This window comes from Coloeus monedula, assembly GCF_965178545.1.
Source record: "Coloeus monedula genome assembly, chromosome: 4".
NCBI lineage: Eukaryota > Metazoa > Chordata > Aves > Passeriformes > Corvidae > Coloeus > Coloeus monedula.
In genome coordinates, this window is record NC_138784.1 from 7,428,790 (window position 1) to 7,452,212 (window position 23,423).

A 23,423-nucleotide genomic window follows, 5' to 3' on the forward strand; every position below is an offset into this window, starting at 1 on the left:
TGGTCCTGTTTGCATCCTTTGCACGAAAACATTTACAACAATACTTTGGTGTCAGGATGAACCTAAAGCTCCTCAGAAGCGCTGAAAAGATAGCAAAGTGGAGCATTTCTCCTTGGTCACAAAGCTTATCTGTCAGAAAATAGCCAGGCTTCCTGCCTGTGATGGCATGTAACACTAGAGTTTATTTCCTATTCATTTACTTATTCATTTCCTTATTTGCAACTGAATCTGTTGACTTCCAACATTCATGGAAGTTCTTGAAAAGTAATTTTTGGATGATTCCTCTTCTCCCCCTCTCTAAATCCCATGCCAGTTCTGAGCCATTCCTACTTGTTTTTATAAACTAGCTATTGATTTATCATTTTAAGATTTGCAGAGTCAACCTTGAAAAAACCTGTGCTCCTACAGGAAAAGTCTCCTTGATTCTGCACACCTCTCTTGACCACTCAGACAACCTCAAATAGAAACATCTCCTGTTAGCAAAACTGCCCTGTTTGCTTCTCCCTGCTTCCTCTGCAGCAGTGCTTCCTACCAGACCTACTTTCTGGAGCTCTTTTGACAGCAAGCCATGATGCTGTTGCACAGAAACTTTGGATCTGTTAAAATGAGAGCACTGGGTCACCAAAGAAGTGACTCTGAAAAGAAAGAGAGCTGGGTTAACATACACACAGCAAAACTCAGCCACTTCAGTCCTTTTAAACAGAGTGTAGAAAATCAGAAGGAACAAGTATAGAGATGACTTCTGAAAGGCTGCTATGAACAGTGACAAGGGAAGTTTATTGCTTTTTATCCCTGATTCTTTCTGGCATGTACAAATAAACCCATAGTTCATTATATTTTGAATAACTGAACCCATCTATCATAGATCAGCTAACTGTAGAAAAGAGTACACGTGCTGCTCAAGGAATTATCTTGCATGCTGTCTTTTAAGTCACATCAGGAAACCTCACACCTGTTTTCTTTTCCCTGACAAATGTTTCACTGGATAGATTACTGCTGGAGCGATCAGCACTAGTCCAGACCTCATTGGGAAAAGCATTAGCCAGGCATATGGAAACTCTGTGCTCTGTCATACACTGCAAGGTAGCATCAGGCATTAATGGAAGTTCAGAGATTTTCCACTTTGAAGGAAGTGACTTTGCAGATTAACTCTTGCTATATAACAGTTGTACTTAGGAGTAAGTTGCTGGTAGCCAACAAAAACGCGAATAGAGGACAATACAGCATATAAATCAGCTGTTTTGACAGCCAAAAGTTTGTAGCAGATTTCCCTTACAGTCCTCGTTTATTCTTCTAGGAAGGGTACTAACATTGGAACAAGGTGCTCGGGTGCTTGGAAGCTATGCCATGAGAAACACAGTGTTTGTGTGAATATTAAGTAAGGTGAAGTAAGTCAGTTTGGCCAAAACTGTGGTCATCTTACCTCAAAAGCCCATTTGCTAACTTCAAGCTCTTCATGAAACAAGTAGCTCAATCAAACAATGAATCTTTTTCTCCTATAAAAACAAAAGAGGAAATTATTTTTAGTGTTTCTCTTGAGCTTGGATTAGAAAGGGTTCTTTTGAGAGTGCACTTGAGTCTTCCAGTGTAGCTGTTACCTGAATTACAGTTGCTTGCTCTGAAAGTCCTGATTTTTCCAGAGAGCCCCACTCACTGGGGTGTTGTATGGTCTGGAGCAGCCCTTCCTGTGTGAACTCTTAGGCTTTTGTCTTAAAACAGCTGCCTATTGAAATGAGTTCCAGTTTATGTTCTTTTTATTTCAGGTGTTCTCTTCAGCTAGGCTGTTGGTTCCAATACCTTTGTGGCAAATTGCCCTGTAGGTAACTTACATGCTACATTGCACAAGCATGAATACTTGTTAAACCTCATCCCAAACGCAAAAAAGTCATCTTACTGCTTTTCCTCCTCTCTATGTTTTTTCTATACTAAATCAAATATTAAAAAAAAATGTTTTGAAGTTCTTTATTTTAGTTACAGAAATGAACAAGTAACACTGCCTTTTTCCTTTGGAAGTGTCCAAGGGTTGTTCCTTAATGTGAAAGGTCCTTTTGGCTTCTGTCCTGCAAAGTGCTGCTGGAGGTTTGTCTCTCAACATTGCGTTTTGTTCTGTGGCATGAACTGGAGGAGGAAGGCCTTGGAAGGAAGTTATCAACAAGCTGTTCATTATGCAAACAGCTACTGTCTGTATTATTTGGCTGTTTAAGGCACTTTGCTGCACTTTAGTTTAAAAGGCTAAATGTGTGTTCATTTACAGACTTAATGATGAGATGAATTTGAGAGGAATGCTGGTAGTGAACCTGGGTTCTCTTGCAGGACTGAGCAAAGGTGGAAAGTTTCCAGCCTGAAAAGCCTTGCTTTTTTAAAATAAAAAAATGCTTATGTATTTCCCTGATATGCATTTCAGTTTTCCTGAAAGTTTGTTCCTTGTGTTTTCAATGAGCTATGTTGCATACATACTATTACCTGTTAGGGATTGTCTCCATATTCTATCAAACTAATCATTTTTTCCACACCATCACTCCAAATAAAACTGTCCTATGCTAGTGGAGTTGTAATGGGGAGGATGTGTTAGGTGTGTGTGGTGGGTGATGGAGGTGTCTCCCTAAATACCCTCGTTTATTCTCCTTAAAAGATCACCACTATGAAAGCATGTTTTCTGCCAGCAGTATCACTGTTTGCAAACAGTTTTGAGAACAGTGAGAACTGCTGAGTGAACTGAGATGTTTGGACGGGGTATATTTTGGTAAGTACTGGTATGAATTGTGTAAGCTTCATACACAGCAAAGGGAAGAATAATACTTAGGGCCCAAATCATCCACTGCAGAAGAGTTTACAGGTGGTGATTAGGAAGAAAAAATGCCTCTCTACTTCATGCCATCCACCTTCTGCTTTGCATCCTGAACATTCAGTAAGCACCCCATAAAAAGGCACCTCAAACTCGTAGGAAGAGGGATCATTCCATAACCTGGATAGGCAGGGCTTCCTGCTGTATAGGTTCAGGACATGCTTATGTCAATTTAGGGAACTGATACAGAGAAGAGAAAGAGAAAAACATTTTCTTTTCTTATTTTAAACATCACTGAAAGGGAAAATAGCAGATTGTAGTTATATGAGGACATATATTTTTATTTCCCTTAAGATAGACATGGGGAGGGGGGTGAGGTAGAGAGAAAGAGGGCCAACACGTGCTAATTAAAGAATCTAGTCCTTCAGCAGAGTGTGTGTCACTGAGAGCCAAGTGTTTCTGGAGGAAGGGGGACCAATGCAATTAAACATGTCATTTTTGAAGGACAGATTTATGTTGCAGCATGTGAAATGTGCATTGCATTCTTTCCTATAAGGTAGAAGAGATGCTTACAAGTCACAAGCAAGAAGATATTCATACAACAGTTTGAAGTTAATCAAACCATTCATGTGTGTCCACTGTTCTAGGAATGTAAAATCTGAACTTATTTGAGGCAGCTGAGAATAACTCAAATGAAAATAAAAATTAGCCACACTTCTGCATGAAGAAGCCACATAAGAGTCCATTTCAGCAAAGACGCTCATGCAGCTTCTGAAGGGCATCTTCTGAAAAGTTCAAGAGTAAAGTACTGTTCAGAGGTTTGTCAGGTTGTCGAGAAGAGAGTGTTGTTTTTAGCAGCTATTCTTCCCCGCACTGAGTAATTCGTTATCCATCACCAGTCTCACCAAAATGAATAGAATTGCTTCTGAAGAGCTAGAGGTGGGTGCATGAGCAGTATTTGCCCCTCAGTGGAAAATGTTGTATATATGGATGCTGGGAAGTGCTTTGAGATATTTACCTTGGAGAGAGGAAAACTTACATAAAAGTTGATGCTAATAAACATGTAATAAGCAACTGCAGAAGTGAAATTGGTGGAAGTGTATGAAGAGGAAATAGATAAAACTAATGGCAGCTGCTATTTTAGGGGCTTAGATTTGCCGAAAGTATGGATTTATGTTACTTGAGAAATGGTATAAGCCTTCTAGATTAAGCAAGAGTCGTGTTCGAAGGGAAACTGAACTTTAAAGATTCTGTCTGGATGCAGGGGCATAAAGGACCAAAATAATGTCATGCATGCTTCCCTGATTCTGGCATTTCCTAAGCCACGAATGTCTAACTTTGCAATCCTTATGTTTCTTTAAACTATTTTCCCTGTGTATCTATTCACTTAGTGACCCAAAGCACACGTAACTTTTAGCAGAAAATAGAACTGTAGGTGTGAAGTGTTTGCAACCTAAATTTGTGTAAGTCACAGCAGGAGCTAGTAACAAACAGTAGGGGTAACTGTTAAAAACATGCTGCTTGGTGCTTAGGTAGGTGTGGTAACCATAGTATGTTCCTAAAAGTAGGTAGGAGAGCACAGTTTAGGTGGAAATACTACAATTATAATGAAGCTGAGAATCCTGGAAATATTAACTGTGACTGTGTTGAATGCAATGTCTTTGTGTGGTTGGATTTGTTATGGTCAAGTCATAAAGGACATGCACAGATTTGTGAAGATGCTGGCCCAGGCTTCAGCAGCTTGAATTGGTTCCAAGTTTGACAACAAATTTCCTTTGATATGGTAAGCCATTTAGGGGCAGATTTTTCAAAGGCACTGAAACAAATAAAGATACATTGAGGCACTTTTCAAAATCAAAAATCTCTGCAGGCAACTCTGGGTGGCTCAGTTTCCCACTTGAACAGTAGTTTGGTATTAGTTGCTTGTCATGTGCTCATATTGGTTTTTGCATTAAGTTCTTTAGGTGTGGTTTCTTTTTTGGATTTTCAGTGGCAACTATGACGGTTTCCTGGTGTCATGGTTTGACACTGGCCAAACACCATGCACCCACCGTAGCCACTCACTCACCCTTCCCTGCTGCACCTGGGCAGAGGAGAGAAAAAAAATTAAATGAAGGGTTCATGAGTTGAGATAAGGGCTTGGAGAGAAGACTCCAAGGGCAAAACAGGCTCAACTTAGAAGTACAAAGTGAGTTTATTACTAACAAAGTCAGAGGAGGATAATGAGAAGTAAAATAAGCCCCTCAAAATACCTTTTTTTCCCCCAACCGCTCCCTCCTTCCCACAGACAGCACAGGGAGACAGGGCATGGGCGTTTTGGTCAGTTCATCACCCAAGGTTTTCTTCCGCTGCTCAGGGAGAGGAGTCCTTCCCCTGCTGCACCATGGGGTCCCTTCCCACAGGAGACAGTTCTCAATGAATTTCTCCAGCATTGTTCCAATCTTACAAGCAGCAGTCCTCCAAAACTGCTGCAATGTGAGTCCCTCCCACAGGCACACAGTCCTCCCAAAACTGCTGGGGCACGGGTCACTCTTCCACGGGGTGCAGTCCTCCAAGGACAGGCTGCTCCAGCCTGGGAGCAGGGCCCCCTCTCTCCACCAGGTCTCCCACTGGATCACAGCCTCCTCCAGGCATCCACCAGCTCTGGCATGGGCACCTCCCCCAAGGGCTGCAGGTGGATCTCTGCATCCCCCGTGGATCCCCATGGGCTGCAGGGGCACAGCTGCTTCACCATGGTCATCACTACAGCCTGCAGAGGCATCTCGGCTCCAGCACCTGGAGCACCTCCTCCCCCTCCTTCACTGACCTTGGTGTCTCCATGTTGTTTCCCTCACATGTTCTCACCTCCTCCTCTTCTCTGACTAGTAAAAACTGTGCCCACTTTGTTTTGATTTTCTTCTTAAATATCTTATCACAGAGGTGTTACCACCATCTCTAACTGGCCCATCTCTGGCCAGCAGCATGTCCATCTTCAGAGCCATCAGGGATTGGCTCTGCCAGACATGGTGGAAGCTTCCAGCAGCTTCTCACAGAAGCCACCTTTGTGGCCCCCTGCTACCAAAAACCAGGACAAGCAAAACCAACACACCTGGGTTTGGTTTTGGCTCTAGGTTACATTTGGTTGGAGTTTCTCATGGTCCTAAAATACATTGCCATTACAGAAGATGATTTACTGTCCTCATTATGGATGAAAGAACCTTGAGTTTATTTGGCTGTTTGAACTCTTGTGCATCTGCTTCCTTAAGGGGTGTTATTTCTCATAAACTAAATGGCAAGTAGTGCTTCTTTCACTGTAACATGGGCTTGCCTCTTGTTCCAAATAACTTTGTCAGAGATTTGAAAGTTTGAATTCCTTGACTAGAGAATTGATGCTATAGAATATTTTGGCTCTCATGACATTTGGTCCCTTTCTTTGTTATGTGCTTTATGTGCCTTTTCTGTGCATACCATACCCCTGCAGTTCTTCATGCACAACAAGAATAGTCTAGTTAATGTAGCATTCAAATTAAAAGGAAAATCAGGGAACTGTGTGATTGGTTGACACAGTGGCAACAGTATGAAAAAACAGGGCCTTGGAAGATTGTATCTGTATCATCCAGACTAACATCATAAAGTATGTAAGAAGTTACAAGGTGAAACTATAGCTCACTAAATCACTAAATTGGAAATTTTGTGAGGATTTAAAATACAGTTTTCTCTTTTAGGATATTACAAGTGAGAAGAGGTAATCACATAGAGAGCCTGGCCAGTGGAGAATCTTGACAGCTGTATGAATTATTAGGTTGTTGAAGAGGTATTTCTTTTTATGGGCATATGGCCATTAGCAGAACAAATTGAAGGGCCTGGAAAATAGCTCTGATTTTCAATCCATTATATTCAAATTAGAAATGCGGTATCAAGAAGTTGCAATCCAGAAAACATTGGAAGGTAGGTAAGCTCTAAAAAAAGCATTTGAGAGATTTAATTGATGTAGTAATACCTTGAAAAGAAAAAAAAAAGGAAAACACCTTTGATGTAAAACTCAGAAGGAGGGCCTGTATTCTATGCCACTTGAAACAGTTGTATCCTAGCAATTCCAGTTAATAATAATAATAAACATAAAAAGAGTTAAGATGTAGTAGTTAAATGAGCCATAAAAATGAAGAGTCCATAATTTGTATGATATTGTGTCAGGTAATCGGATTAAAATAAACTGATGTTTGCATTTATTTGTGTTTAGGAGAAAATGAAGTGTAGCTGAGTGCTGCTACATAGATTCCATCCTGGAATGAAAACCACACTGTTTTGACTGCGTTATTTCTATATCCATGCAAACCATCCTCATCACTCTATACTTTTTACCTCCTTAATGCAGCCGGGGTTGTGTCATTTGAAATTAAGGGCTGTAAGGCCCCTTGGTGAGTTAAAGAGGAGCAGCAATTTGAAAAAAAATGAAATGCAGCGGTCAGATTTAGGAAGAAAGGGCATTTTCCTGGTAAATGTTTTCCTAAATGGGAATTTTTCAGTGTGGTGTTTTGCTCATGTGTTTGGCAGTCACTTGGAATCAAGTGCAGACTTGTGCTACATTGTGGGCTTGGCAATGACAATTTGTGTGTGTGTGGTGCTTTAGTTATATTAGCCCTGGAGGCAGAGTTAACACTTGCAGTGGGACAAGAGTATTTGCAGTCATCAGAGAACTTTGCAGTCAGCTTCAATAACATCACTCCATTTTTTTCACTTTTTTTTAACATTTTTTTTGGCAGCAAAGCACTTAGTAGAACCATCTGTCTTTCTATTAGTGTTTTTGAGTCCTGTTTTGAAGCTTCTTCGCTTGGCAAAGTCACTTTCATCCTTGGAAACCATTTAAAAAAAAAGTTATGTGGCTTTTTGCCGAAGAAGAGTACTATGCAAAAATTCCACATGGCTGTTCATTTTTGTTCTAAAAGAATTCAGTTACTTTGTCTTTGTCTTAAAAAAAAAAAAAAGCAAATCACAAAACCTCAAACAAAGCAAATAAAAAATAAACTCATGAAGAAAAGGCAGGTATTGGACAGCTCTAGGATAATTGAGTAGGAATAGAGAACAAATCACATTTTATGTGTTTTTTTTCTCAGTTGAAAATATGTATGCCTTCTAATTAACAGGATCAGAATAGAAAGGAAAATATTGAAGTAACAAAAAATGGATCAAGCTAGTTCAGTGAGTGGAGCTACATCTACTCTATCTTCAGTCCCAATCTTCGTCTCCCACTGCAAGAATTTCTGTCAACAGTTCTCTTGAACTCCATCCTTGAAAATTGTTTCAGACTATAAAGACGCAGTCAGCACACACAGGGTTGTTGACAGGTCCCGGCATAAATTAAAAGGGATGGTAATCCCAAATTTTGTATCACTATTATGCCTGGTAATGGTGTTGGGTAAACCAAGACACATCCTGGATTTTCAGGAGATTAAATGAAAAGAAAATTAAGTGCAAATGGTGCAGTTTGAACAGTGGCAGCCAAGGACTGGTGCAGGTTCTCTTTTGCCAGTTCTACTGTCCAGGCAGTAATGAAGGGAGTAACACCTTCTTGCACCCCTCATCATAGAAGGTTGTCTGTTGACACCCTAATTTTCTGAGTTACCTAAGGCTACCAACCACAAACTAAAATGTAGTTTTCAAAAACGTATCTACATCCAATGCCTCAGCTTTACAGTGCCATTAAAAATCTAGATGAGCTCTCTTAAAAACTGAGCCAGTCTTTCTTTACTGACTGATCTGGTCAATACAGTGGGGGTTTTAAATTAAAACTAGTCATTTAGCATTTTAATCCAGCAAACTTTGTGTTTCTCACCTGTGTGAAATACAGAGACAATTTCCATTTCTAGCATTTAAAAACTATTAACAGAACTGGGTAAAAGAAACAGCAGTAGACATTGTGCCATGGCCCACTTCCAGCTTTGATGACTAATTTCTTCATGTCTTAAGTCCCCTGCAGTATCCAGTTACAATATAATATTTTCCACTTCCTGACTTGCATGGTTGTGTACAGTTGCTGTGCAAAGTTGAATGCCTAATATTTCAGACATAGCTATGTTTTATTTGTCAATAAAGTGTCTTAGCCTTCTTTCTGAACATCCCAGAGACTTTTTCTTTTCACATGTACAAATAAGTGCATGTGTAGAAGCAGAAAAATAGTACTGGCTTGTGCTGTGTGCTGCTTGTGCACTTACTTTTCCTTCTGAGGGGGTGTCTGTGTTTGGGCTCAGTCAGGGTGAAAGCTGCTGTCTGAGACAGATACTGCTACACAGTTCAGTAGAAGAGAAGAAAGTACCACCCTACAGTCAGAGATAAGTGAGTCATCATGAATTGTGGGGGGAATAATTTAAGTGGGATATAGATATGCCTTAGTGGAATATTTCAGTTTATTTTGGATTAATGTAATTCATATGAAGTGTTTGGCAATGAAGGTGAAGCTGAACAGTTGATGCTGCTGAAACACCCCAATATAAGAGGTGTATTCAAACCAGACCTCTCAGATCAGAAGTGAAAGAAAGCATGTTACCAGACATTGTCCCCCCGAAAAAGTTCTGTGTTTGATTTTCCCTCTCCTGTTCAGCAGGTCCAGGGTCAGCTGCCTCCATTAATGATTCCTGTATTCCCTCCAGACCAACGAACCCTAGCAGCAGCTGCACAGCAAGGATTCCTTCTTCCTCCTGGTTTCAGCTACAAGGCGGGATGCAGTAAGTCCTGTAGATTTTTTTAGCTGGAAGTGGGTATAGGGCACAAATTCATGCCAATCTGTATGTAACACCTCACCAATGGACAAAGCCATTAACTTGCTGAGTTGAGTGTAAAACAGAGGATTAGTTGTTACAGTATGAGAAAAAGTTGTCAGGGATGAAGAATGTGTTTCAACGTAACAGCCAAACATCTCACACTAGAGGTAGAAGGTGCGCCTTCTCTCTGACAAGTCTTTCTGACAAGTGAACATGCTCATGACCACGAACTTGCATCTGAAGAGAAGCTACTTGAAACTTCCCAATAAATTTCAACATTGTTGTAAGAAAACATGTTTTTTCCTGAAGCAGACTGCTTGCTATTTGTGAACTGAGGGCCTATTCTAGTCTCTTTCTTCACACAGAACTCACATTAATCTCAACGGAGGTTCTGCACAGAGATCAAAGATAGCATATGCCTTTCAGTTTGATGGACTAACACGAACTCTGAGGATATTTGTGAGAGCCTAACACTAAAAAATATAGCACCTACTTTTTTAATCTTTGAAAGATTTGTATTGTTCCCTACATTTCCCAGATTTTTCTTTTGAAATGTTATTAAAGCCTTCTATAGGATTTCATGTTCCTGTCAACAGGATTAGAATATATACAAGTTAAGAAATAATGAAGGAACTTTATTTCCATGAATAAACTTAGCTAGAGCATGAATTTCATAGACTTGTTTTCACGCACTTCTGCTTGTATAACTCCTCTGCCATCAGTTTTCTATTGAGTTATCCAGGACTTGCTTGTTCTATCCTTCTCTATCTCCAGTATGGGTGTTTGTTATGTCCATGTCTCTGTATCCATCTGTATCATTGACTAACTCATTAATTCATCAGTTGGTTTGAGTTACTCAGCACTTGCCACTGCTGCATTTTTGTAAACTTAGAACGTAAAAAGATTTCTTTAGTTAAGCTGGCTTAGCCCACAATTTCAGATTTCTTTCAGCTTCGGAACATCATAGACACAGTACTTGAGCACTAACTTGAGTTCCTTTGGCCACTAACCCTTTTTCCTGGTATTTTATAGGCTGGGACCACTATTGAAAAGTACTGTTCCAAACACTTCACATCCCTCAACAGCTGCGATGCCAAAACATAGTCTCATTCAGTTCTTCCAGTGATTTCACACTTGGTCTCTCTTGACTGGGAGAAGTAGTGATTCACATTACAGAATGTGTAACTGTAAGCCACACTGATTATGAATGCTACCATAACTGTAGGTCTGGAAAAGGTCAGGAAAGCACACTGTTAGACATATCTGGCAGATTATATTAGTTCCATGTTAATGAAGTCCGGTTTGGAAAGAAGGAGTTGAGGTCGTTTTCTCCCTTCTTTGTCACCCCAAGACAGTACTACATGCACATTAACTCCATGATAGTTCTACAGTTCCTCACATCTGTGAAGTAGATATGACATTATGTGTTTGTGTAACCTTGAAAATTAAAAGGCAAAAAGAGCAAAGTTTCTGCTGCTGCTGGCAGTAAGGCTTAGAATTAACAGTATGCCAAGATCTAGGACTGAGCAGAAGCCAGTGGAAAAAGACAGCTCTGTGTTTGGTGATTGCCTGGCATGTTTGGCTGAATTTGACTGAGAAGCTGAGGAGAAGTGATAAGTAGCCCAAAGGGTTTCTTCCTTTTACTCACTATCTAGTGTAAACAAAAACTTGCATACACATTTAGCTACATCTAGAAAGCTTCACCTAGCTGCCTTACACCCTAGCTGCATTCAAACCATAACATGTTCACATCAAGTAATGTTTTTGACAGATCATTAAAACATATTTCTCCCACTTTTTTGCTTGTCCTACTGTGTATCAGTCCACAAGTCTTACTTGACTGTAAACCAGAGAGCTTTGGATAAAATTTTGTTAAGTGCTTGAGTGATTTAGGAGACTAAACCTTCAACTGAAGAGTAACAAAGGCACTAGGATCTAAGTCTTAGGGGTATTTAGCAAATTCTTGTACTGTAAACTTTAGTGCAGTCACCTGTGCTGTCTTGAACTGAGCTGAAGTGGGTACCAGCATCGTACTGCAACAGAGAATATACAGCAGATTAATTTGCTCAGCTTCTGAATGTGTTAAATGCCTGATTTTCACTGAGTTTGCTTTTGGGAGCAAAGCCTTCCTAGGAGCTTCTGAAGACCCCACTAGCATCGTCTCTACATGACTGCCATTCTATGTTTTAAAATTAGTTTATGTGCCTGATGAAAATGGAATCTCACTTCTACATCTCCCCAGTCCTTTTGGAAAACCTACCCTTCTTTCCGGACTGATTACATTTTTCAGAATTTTTTTCTGTGGCTGATTGATAGAAATTCTCTAGTGATTATTCTATTATTTAATGACATAAACAACCTGCACAAAGGAATGATAAAAAACTCCATGTGACAATTCCGTTTCAGTCACAAATAACAAAAAACTGTTAAAGTTTTCACATACTGTTTCTCAAAAAAAGGGAGATTTAAAAATTTGGGGGAGAAGGAAGAGAGAATTATTGCAACGACCAGTGTTTCCAGAACGAGCTAGTGATGTAGAGTTCTTTGATTCTGAATATCTGTTGGAGATGTGTTTAAAGGGACATTTATGCTATTCTGCACCCTGCCCCTGTGAGAAGTCAGATCTCCAAAAGGAGACATATGGGCCAAGCTTCTTGGTTAAGCATCCTCAAACTTGCTTCTGTCCAGGCTGGGACCACAGTGACTCTCAGTTAAAATTGCTTAAACTGAGATGGTCCTTTTCATGGAAACACGTTGGGAAGGGATTAAAGAAGCAGTCTGCTCACAGTCGTAACCTTTGGAAGGGGGCTGTGGTTGGAGGTGGTGGCCTCTTCAGCCAGCACAGCCGGAAGAGAATGTGTGATCAAGCCTCAGGGTCAGCAAAAGAGAAGAAATGATGAATAGTTATACTGCAGTTTTATTTTTATTCAGCTTAAATAATAAAACCAAATTAACTTATGGAGTGCTTTCTGATTCACCTGTACCTCCCAAGAGAGGGTCAAATGTAAGTCTCCCAGTGGCTTCAGAGTATGTATGTGGCAGGGTTCCTCAGGCAGTGCTTCCCAAAAGACTCATGACTTACCAGACGGGCTGGAAAGGAGGATCACTGTTTTCTCTACACATACTTTGTTTTCTGAGCATTCAGACTGAAGATAATGCAAAAATAAATTGTAGCAGTTAATAGCAGTGGTCAATTTAGACTCCTTTCATGGCAGATACCTAAGGTAGACTAGAAGAACAGGGCAGAAATGTACTGATACTTCATCCCCCATCCTTTGCCAGGTTCCAGTGACTGAGGACTCATGAACCTTCTAACCCAGTGATGGCATCATTGTGTGATATGTTACTGAAAACAAAGAGTTTTCCTCTGCTTGGTTCCAACCTGATTGAAAACATTCCAGAGAGATGAAATGCTCAAAAAAATACAGCACTATCAGTCTCAATTATGAGCAGAGCAAATGATTCAATTATGCTTTTCCAAATCTTTTTCAAAATTGGGTAAATAAAGGGAGGAGAGGGGTAAATATTTTCTCCGTGGTTACATGGCAGGTCATGGTCTTTGGCTTCCAATTTGATGTACTACATTTCCTTTTCTTTCTTTTTCTCCATAGCAGATCATGCTTGGGAGTGGCTTGGTTTTTCATTTTGTTTTGTTTTTTTAAACAGATGGTTTGCATTACATAAGGGACAATTTACACAAGTTGACACTTCCCCTTTTTTCTTTATGGCATATTGTGTGGTGGTAAAGTTGGCAGAGATGAAGGGAGGAACTTCTATTAGGATTACATTTCTATTTGATAAAAAGATTCATATTCTGTGGTTCCAGTTAATTTTTAACCTCCATACCTAGATATAATTGCATGTATAAAATATTTAATATTATTATTTACAACCAAAGTATTTTTTCGTATGAGAAAAATAAGTTGACAGTATGTGATGGGCTATATTGTCCCCAGTTAGCAAGGAAAGTACCGATTACCTACTTATTTGCCCTATTCTTACTTATTCATGCAATGTGTGCTATTTGAAATTGAAATGTTTTGATTTTTCATGTGAACCTTTTTATATGTATTTTATTATACACATAATATGTAATTTTTAGGTAGATATATAATGCAAATCTTTTTATGAAGGGCTAATGTTTCAAAGTGAGTTGTTAACTAAGTTAGTGACTGGCAGCATGAGCAAATTTTAGGAGTTGACCCCCGTATCTCAACTAATTAAACTGGTTTTAGCAGCAGGCAAGCACCTTCCATTTCAGCTGATGCCAAAATCAAATGAAGTCAGATTACTGCGTTTCCCAAAGCTTCTCCCACATTTCGGCTCCACAGATTGGCTCAGGTCATTTAACCCTTCCTTTGTTCTCCTTCCATAACCTTATCACTTGTTACTCCTGCTGTTGCTAGTTCGGCTCTACTCATGGTACTTACCAGATAATAGACACAACTCCCAGGATTTTAGCAATGGCAAGGGAAATGTCAGCTCTGCTGAGGTCTGAGGAGCTGTTGCTGTTGACTTCACTGAAGTCAGATTTCACACCAGATGATACAGATCTGCTAGGGCCACTCTTAGAAATAATTAGAATTTATTTACAGCTAATTAATATTTGAGAAGTGCTTTGAAAGCATAAAAATGGTGCGAGTGATAGAAGAGAAAAAGTTTGTATTGTGCCCTTTAAAAACTGCATAGTTCTGCCTCTGAGCAGGCTGCTCGTCAGTCATAGGTAGTGTGATCCTTTTATTAATGCATATATGTATGGATTTGTATGTGGAAGGAATATTAAGGCATGGCTGTACCTCCTATATAAGAGATACAAAAGGGAATGAAATAAAGATTTGGGAAAGCACAAGGTACTGCTTCTGGGAACTGGGATACAAAAAAGGCAGAAGGAGGTAGGATGAGAACTGTGTTCTCAGGGTCTTCTTCAACAAATCTAAGTATTAGAATGGACCAGGTCAGAATGTTTCTGTGCTTCTGCATTTGCAGCACTGTTTGCCAGTAGTTTTCCATTCAAATACACAGAGTAGCCCAAATTTTGATGGGTCTTCCCTAATAAGTGATGCTAAGTAAGATTAATTTAGGAAACTGCACTTCAGCACTTCTTAAAACATTTGATCGTCATGTTAAAAGGGAAGGGAAGTGTTGAATTGCACCTAAAGCAGTGTGGTGTGTTCTGTCAGTCCTGAGGCTTTTCAGGATGATTGAAGCTGTTGAATTCCATATAGTTTCTTCTGTAGAAGATGAAGAACAACCCACCTTGTTTTCTAAACTGAGGTGTGCAAGAAATTGAATTATTTGGAGATTTTTAGGATTTGTTTCCTTCTCTCAGGAAACAATAGTTGCCAAGTCTTTATTTCCAGAAATGGGATTTATCCCAAGTACATTTTCCAGGCTAATGACAAATTCTCAGGAAAGCTTCTAGATAGCCTTTTATTTGCTGATACCTGTGTTATTTTTATGGTAATATGACAAATTTTGGAAACAAGAATTGTTTTTCTTTGCCCATTCCTCCTGTCCCCTGTGGATAATTTGTTGTAACAAATTATATTGTGTTTGTAGTCAGATGCCATCAACACGAGGTTTTTTGAAAGCACTTTAATCACTATTTCAACCATATCCAATTAGGGGGAAAAAAATCTGAATATACAATAGGTACATTGTATATGTCTTGCATATCAGCTTGTTGCTGCTGTAAGTGTTCTAAATAAAATAATACACAGAAAGTTATTGATGAAATATCTAATTACCTCTTAAAATTGGTAAAATATGAGAGATGAAAAAGTCAAGCCTAATAAAATTGAAATATGCTGAATTTACCGTTCATCTATGTTCTGAACAATAATGTTGATGTCTGATAAAAATGAAGCTCTCAGTTAATTGGTTCTTCACATAATACAATAAAATTAATGTTCAGGAGTTAAATACCATAAACTTCCTCAGGGAAATTTGCTGATGTGTCTCTGGTTTTCAGTCAGTCACATGTTTCATTGTTTAATGGAGTATCATGTGGATTGTCTTATAATTTTACTAGTGCTCAGTGTCCATTTTTCTGTCTTCTAAAGGGATTTGAGTGCTTATTTCTGATTTAACTGTGTCAGCTGTGTCAGCTGACATGCAGGTCATTGACAATCACCAAATCACAAGAAAAAACTATTGACATTGCTGTGCTTTTATCAGAATGACAAAAATAGAAACCATGTGTTGCGAGGACCACATACTGTAGCTTCTTTATAAAGATGCTAGTCATCTTCCAGGGCTACTGTTTATGTCTTGGAAAAGAGAGAGCATATGACTAAACCCTCATGTTCCCCGCAGGATAAGGGAAGAGTAATAGCATTGTGGATAGAAACAGCAAGAAGGAGGAATTTTTGGTGACAACTTTCCCTCTCCGCATCCATGAGAATGTGTCGGTTCTGTAAGGTTGCAAATGCAACGGAAGGAAACAAGGCTGCAAAATATAACAACACAACTAAGGCTTGTTTCTAAATGAAAGAATTCCATAGCCCCCAATCTCTGTGTGGCTTCTCCTAGTAATTCTAATAAAAACAAAGCAGACAAGCAAAATAATAGGGTCCTGTAAAAACAGGCTGGTAGTTTCAGCTCCGTTTCTAGGCCATGAAAGATGTCTGATATTACTGCACTTTTATCCATAGTGGGGCAGCAAAATGAAGTCCTGATTTTTTAAATTCATGAATGTGTACAAACCTTTGTGGAAATACATTGGCTTTCCTTGGAAGCTGGAGTTTTTGAATAACTGTAATTTACTCAACAGGTATAGAAATACATTAAAAAATGTGTATCCTGAAATCATAGGATTATTCTGGTTGGAAGGGATCTCAGAAAGCTTGCAGTCCAACCTCTTCCTTCAAGTGGGGTCGTCAAGGAGATAGGATCAGATTACTCAGGGCTTTATTCAGTTGGGCCTTGCAAAGTTCCAATGACAGAGAGTGCATAACTCTGTTTGGACAGCTTGTTTCAACATCTGGCTGTCCTTGTGGGGAAAATCTCATCCTCCCTTGATTCACATTATGTCCATTGGCTCTTGTCCTCCAAGCAAACCCTGCCAGAAGGAGCCTGGCCTGTCTCGTTGATCACCTTGTAGGGATTGGAAGGTTGCTTTTAGATCCCTCCAAACCCATCCCTTCTGTAGACTGAATTGTTTCTCTAAAAACACAAAACAGGCTCATCTCTCAGCCAGTACTGTCCAGAACTATCCTCAAAGAAAATCAGGGAACCACTTTGGATTTCTTTCTGGAAGCCACTGGTGGTATCTTCTACATACTCGTTGTCTTATTAATGTAAATCCATAATCTCTAGAGACAGAAGTCAGGGAACACTGCTTATGTCTTTCACAGTCTCCCATTACTTTTACTGCACGTCCACCATCACACCAAGAAAATGAAAGGAAAATGAGGTTGAGAATCAGTGACTGGGGAGAGGAGATGCAGTGTCTTACCTGTCAGTTGGCCATCAGCTGTGATTATTCATTGTAAATACACTTAAGTGATAATTTGAGTGTAAAATTATTGTGTCTTTTTCTAGAATTTGTCAAAAATGGGGGAAGAGAATGTAGAATTCCTTTTCATTCAACAGAATCTACTATAAGAAAATGGTTATTTTGGTATTCTTCACGGAATTTAGTTTAGCATACTGGTCTTGGAAATTATCATTTAAGAGTTAGGTTTTGTTTCATACTCTTCATATTCTTTACACTGTTATCTTTTTTCTTCTTCTTCCATGACCTCCACCTTTTTTTCATTTGTTGTCCCTGAGAGATAGGTAGGAGGTAAACAATGAGTTTTTAAAAAACAGTGGGAAATAAATGCCCTACTTCTCCTCTTCTGGTATCCTTTTTTTTTTTTTTAAGAGAAGAAAATTTCAGGAAAAGAAGTCAGTATTCTGTTGTTTCATACAATCAGGTTCAACTTAAAAATCCTGTCAAAACATTATAATTTAACATTAGCATGTAACTTGATTTATATAGCAAGTAAGACAATTGTGCCTGCTCTGAAGAGCTTGCAGCCTGTCAGGAGACAAGACAAGACACTAGGGGGGATTACACCATGAAGAGAATAAATGAGATGAGTGACAGAAAAAGGAATACAAAAAACATCTTAAGAGTTTTGGTGAATGGTGCTCTTATGCTTTATTTTCACTTTTTAAAAAAAAGTCTTAATGTTTTTTAATTTAAAAAACTCCTTTGATAAAACTTCACAAAACATATAAATGGTTAAAGAGCCATTGTTGTATTTCCACAAGTACAGAATCATTTCGTACCCATGAGTTTGGTACCCGGTCAGTTGAAAATCAAGTTCCTAAACACAGGGCTGTTATTTTGTGTGTTGGGACAGGATGTTCACTTGGCTCTGTACCACAACTTAACTTTTGCAGAAAAGTGTTTTTGGTGGAGGATCATAGGAGAGTTCATAGAAAGAGTGGTTTGAAAGTGAATGTACTTCATGAAAAATCCTCTGGTAAGCAAGATCTTGGAAGATTATTTTGGGCAAGGATGAAGGTGTGATTTGAAATTGAAAGAAGTTGCAGTGCATAAATTATCAGGAAAGAGGTTCTGGGTGTGTTTGTGGAAGACAGACCAGAAGAAGGACGGAGAAATAAAGTATTGGCACAGAGTTGAGGATTCAGCCTTGTGTTTTTCCTTGGTCCACTGGCATTGCCCACAGTGGGCACCAACACCTCTAATATTCCCCATCAGCTCCCCCAGGCTGACTTTTCCTTTTCCCTTCTTTAGCTGCTGCATCACCAGTGCATAAATTCTGTGTTCTCTTTATGTAGCCAGTCTTGAATAATTCTGTTCTTCAAAGTGATGTCACCAACTGGCTGGGAAATAATTATATTTTAGGCAATAATACATCAGCTAATGAAATAATTTTTACCTTGTTGTCACCATAAAAATCCCAGCCTTTGATCTGCTCCAGATTTTACCGTATGGCCTACTAAAGAAAAACAACAATAAAACTTTGCTCTGATGCTTTGTTTATACAAAAAGTCCACACATAACAAGAGAGGTATTTTGGAACATGAAACAGCTACACTGAATGTTTCTTTTGGTAGCTGAAAGATGCTCCTGCCTGCATGCATTAGATCAGTAATGAATTTTGTAAATGAAAATTTAACATGGTTGTTTGAGATTTTATTGGTGTTTTCAGTGGTACAGACTTGAGAATGGCTTCGGAAATACCTATTTCTAAGAACTGTATGTCTTGTCTCACATTCCTGCAATGTTCCTAGAGCTTGGGGGAAAAAAAAGGTAGCTACTTCTTAAATCTAAAAATAAGATATTTACTGAAGATGTAATGAAATAGTTAAGACAGGCATTTCTCAGATTTCAAAATTAGCTAAAACTGCTTAGTCAATAACTTCACTCTGATATGGGAATAAATTTAAGGATAGTAGAAAGATGTACTATATTCTAGAGTAACAGCAAAAAATGTGTATTTATCAGATAAGACCTGAGATCTTTGTTAGTATTTTGAGGGCTGGCAGTTGCTCCTGCAGCTGTCAATATGATGTCCTATGTCAATAAATGAGTGCTTGGCATCCTCAGGGATAGGGTCCCAAAACCTTCCCTGTGTCGGAAGTGTCTGAAGAGTTGTCTGTGGGTTTTAATCTTGGCTCTTCCACTGGGCTATTGGTGGGAATAGTGGGAGTTACGAATTAGCATGCTGGACTGAGGTTTATACATGTCTGTGGAGAGAAATGTGGGAGAGTGCATGGAAGCTGATCTTTTAGTATATATGTTTTAATACAAATCATTCAGAACTAGAAAATTTAATGGGCTGTAAAAATCAGCATCCTAGTGAGAAGCTTTTCCCTCATTCTTGGTTGGATTTTTTGAGGGGGTTTTGTTTGGTTTTTTTTGTTTGTTTGTTTTTTGGTGGGGTTTTTTTTTGTTGGTGGTGGTGGTGGTGGTGGTTTTTTTCAGATGAGAATTTAAAAATTTTGTTTTCCTTTATGGCTGTTTTTTGATCAGAATGTCTTCTTTTAGAGAGAATTTTAGAATGATGCTGAGATCAGCCCTTGGGCTACTGGTGGTGTGGAAGCTGCTAAACACCACTGACCCTGACACTCACTGTTTCTTTTTTCGCTGTGTCTTCACACGTTTAAGGCCCACTACTTAGGTCACAAGATAGCTCTCCAGAAAATTTCAAGTCAGAAAAATTTTTGATTCAGTCCATGATATGAAAAGGAAGGTGGGTGCCTTAGAAAGCAAAATAAAATTGGAAAATGTAAAACAGTGGTATTCTCTGGGGAAGAAAAAGAAAACCAAGCGAGTCAGGAAATCTGTTGCCTATTGACAAATAAATAAATAGAAGTGTTGTGACCTGGGGCTGGTGCAAACACTTGGGAATGGGGATGCCTGGGTGGACATTTTAGTTTGCATTGCTTGGCTGGTCAGCCTTGAAGGACTGTGAGGCTTCAGTCAGCAAAGCATTACGTAAGGTATTCTTAAATATAAACGTGCACAGTTAAGATATTTAAGTTAAGTATCTGTTAAGATACTTTGCCAGCCCGGTTTCTGCTGGTCCTCCATTACTAGAAGTTGTGGTATTTAATTGGTAACAGGAGGAGATCAAAATCCTTGAATGAAAAGTCTAAAGAAGGTTATATTAGAAAAGGGAAAAATAAACATTAGCAACTTTCCTGAATGTGTGTACACCAACACAGCTTATTTCTAACATTTTAAAAAAATCAGATAAATTTCTTTCCCTTTGTTTTCAGTTTCCTGTAACTAAGGCTTGATAACATTTTAAATTTCAATTCAATACTAATTATTAATAATTGTACAGAGCACCCTGCATTACCTCGATTGTCTCTTTTATTTTTTCACCCAGTCCATTAAAAAAAAACACAATAAAGGGGAAAACTTTTAATCTAGGTTTTTAGTGAAATGTACAGGAATATTTAGGTAAATTTTCGTGATAGATTGTTCTGCTTTTTCTGTAATCTTATTTCCACTGGCTGTTTTTGTACAACAGAAATCAGGCTTGCTACCAGAACAGAGGGACATACAGAAATGCTCTGATGAGCCTTATTTTGGTGGAAAGTGTTAAAACATTTTATCACTTGGATAAACAATATAATGTGTGTTACATTTCTTATTCGTTTTGCTAGTTTTCTTAATAGTTTTGTGGATGGGGTAGTATGAAGTTTCTTTTAACAAATCAGATATGTTAGAAGGGACCAGAAGTGAGCACTCCGTATGATTAAAACGTGCCAGTCTCCATCTCAATTTTTGCCATTTCAGGTAATTTTCCTTTATAAATGCCTGCAATTTTTCTTAAAACCTTTACTGGGTCCCCTTACCTCATTAAGCATAATGCAGTTCTTACTAAAACTGAAGTAGTTTTCCCTCAGAAGCAAAATTGAATCTCGAGTCGTGAAGTGGAGTTGGTGCAGGGATTTCAAAGGCTTGTATCTGATTTCCTTAGCTTCACGTGCTTTTTTCCTGTTGTAGGATCAAACCTTGCCACTAAAGAGAGATTTTTTTTTTCACCTCAAAGAAAACAGAGTAGTCAATTGAGTACCATTTCTACTCTGTGAGGCTCAGTTTACTAACAGTGAGTGGAGTTTAGTTAACTTCATATTTTGGACAAGCTTGTAAATTTGTTCCCTTCTAATGCTGTGATGTTATCAAGGTTGTACTGTTTTCCTTTTCTTCTCCTCCACCCCCATCTTCTTTCTTTTCTTTTTTTGAAGTGCAGCCTTCTGATCAATGTGCACTTTTTTTTTTCCATTTCCCTAAATACATCATGAAAAAGGATGAGGTTTCCGCCTTAATTGCTTGTGCCTTTTATTCACATTCCTCTCTCAGCCAGAATTGTGAAAAGAGTGTTAGTAAAAGGCTGCACAATAGAGCTTTTCATTAGGCCTCAACAAGGCACACAAAAGAAGGCTTTTGGAAAGAGTGAATGCAGGACTTTAATTTGCAGGTGGAGAGTAGATAAAAGGTGCTGACGCCTCTATTATTCTCTTACTTAGGTGACCCCTACCCCGTTCAGCTGATCCCAACTACCATGGCAGCTGCTGCCGCAGCAACACCGGGCTTAGGCCCACTCCAACTGCAGGTAAGTCCCAGCACAATGCAGAGGAGGCAAAGGTTAAGTAAATATGAAAACCAGTTTTCTCTTCCTTTGGAACACAATGCAATTAACAGGGGTTTTGGGGCTGTTCTCTTCACATAAAATTTGCATCTGAAGCAAAAGAGTCATCAAATGATAACACATTTTCCTTTTATCTTGCTGGAAGTTTTTGTTACATTTTTGTGTCTGAGTTGTCTACTCCTACTCAGTTGTTAACTACTACTAGGTTTGTACTTTGAATTTCCTCATAGCAGTACGTTTGCTTTTCTTATTGACATGGTTTAACCCCAGACAAACTCAGTACTACACAGCCACTTGCTAACTTGCCAAAAGTGGGATGGCAAAGAGAATCGGGAAATGCAAGGTAAAACCCATGGGTTGAGATAAGAACAGTTTCATAATTGATACAAAGTAAAATACAATAATAGTAATAGCCACAATTGTAATGAAAAAGAGAGAAGAATAAAACCCAAGAAAACAATTGCTCTCCACCTTCTGACCAATGCCCGGCCTGTTCCCAAGCAGTGGTTGACCCCTCCTGAACAACTGTCCCCAGTTTATAAAATGAACATGATGTTCTCTGGAATGGAATATTCCTTTGGCCAGTTCAGGTCAGCTGTCCCAGCCTTGCTGCCTTCCAGTGTTTTGTGCAGCTTCTCACAGACAGAGCATGAGAAACTTGAGAAATCTTTGATTTAAAGTAAGGACTACTTAGCAACAGCCAAAACATCAGTGTGTTATCAAATATTATTCTCATCCTAAATCCAAAACACAGCACTGTACCAGCTACTAAGAAGAAAGCCAGTGCTGTCCCAGCTGAAACCGGGACACTTTTCCATTAGATCGTTCTCATGCAGGCTGTAAAATACCGAAAGGAAATAGATTGTCAGGCAGAAAAGCTCTGTCCTGACAAGCACTTTTAAACTGCTTAAAAGTGGTTAACATGATTATGTCCTTTTAGACCATAAGCTCTTCAGAGCAATAACTAGCCCCTCCTACTGTGTTTTATGGTACCCAGAGCATTTTAGGCACTGCTGTATTGCAGATAATTAGTGATTATTCTAATTTAACATAGACAATTAGAAAACAGGTGGAAAGATACAAAAGGGTTTGAGTTTTTTTCAGCTACATTAAAGAGTTGACCTGATGGCCAGATGTATCTGATTCAGACTGTCAGTATTCTGAATTTTGGAGGCATTAGTGTCCATGGGTCTTAATGATAGCAAGTCTTTGGATATTCCTGAACAGCTACAAAACCCTTGTCAAGTCAGTGGAATTAAGCAAATGTGATGTCCATTACCACAGTGTGAATTTTGCTACCTGCCGTGTATTCTTGGCTGGTAGGATGAAGCCAAGTAATATTTGGGACTGAGAGGAAATCAAGATCCAAATCATCTCTAATTCTGCAAAGTCTGGATTGCCACTCTTTTCTAGAAACATAAAAAACCCCAAGCTCTCCATTGCAAATGCATCTCTCTGCTCATTTTTATTTGCCAAGTCACATGGAACAGCAGAGCTTTATACCTGCTTGGAAAGGCTCGGCATTTATAACTGGGATGTGTGAAATGCATTCTCCAGCTCAGTTTGGCCCACATCAGTATGAAGCAGACATCAGATATTTCAGTTGTTTGGCCAGCATACTAGAGCGTGGGATATAGTTCTGGGGAAGATTTTTTTTTTTTTTTTTTTTTTTTTTTTTTTTTTAAACACAGCCAGCGGAAGTTAGCTGAGTTTCACAGAAATAGCTGCCAGTGTGTAAGCTGACACATTCCATGCACCACAGAGGTTAATACATTCATT

General features: G+C 39.0%; 1 protein-coding gene across 5 annotated transcripts in view; it reads left to right on the top strand.

The window, feature by feature from the left end:
- Positions 1 to 23,423, top strand: part of SOX5 (SRY-box transcription factor 5) — a gene marked incomplete at its 3' end in the record, with an annotated part of 288,287 nt that overhangs the window by 184,272 nt on the left and 80,592 nt on the right. For 4 of the 5 annotated variants that reach the window (XM_082280570.1, XM_082280571.1, XM_082280573.1 and 1 more), the window contains exons 7-8: positions 9,366 to 9,486; positions 21,523 to 21,608. In XM_082280570.1, the coding sequence (XP_082136696.1) occupies positions 9,366 to 9,486; positions 21,523 to 21,608 (207 nt within the window). Of the gene's footprint in view, positions 1 to 9,362; positions 9,487 to 21,522; positions 21,609 to 23,423 lie in introns of all 5 variants that reach the window. The other variant, XM_082280572.1, reaches the window with a different exon arrangement.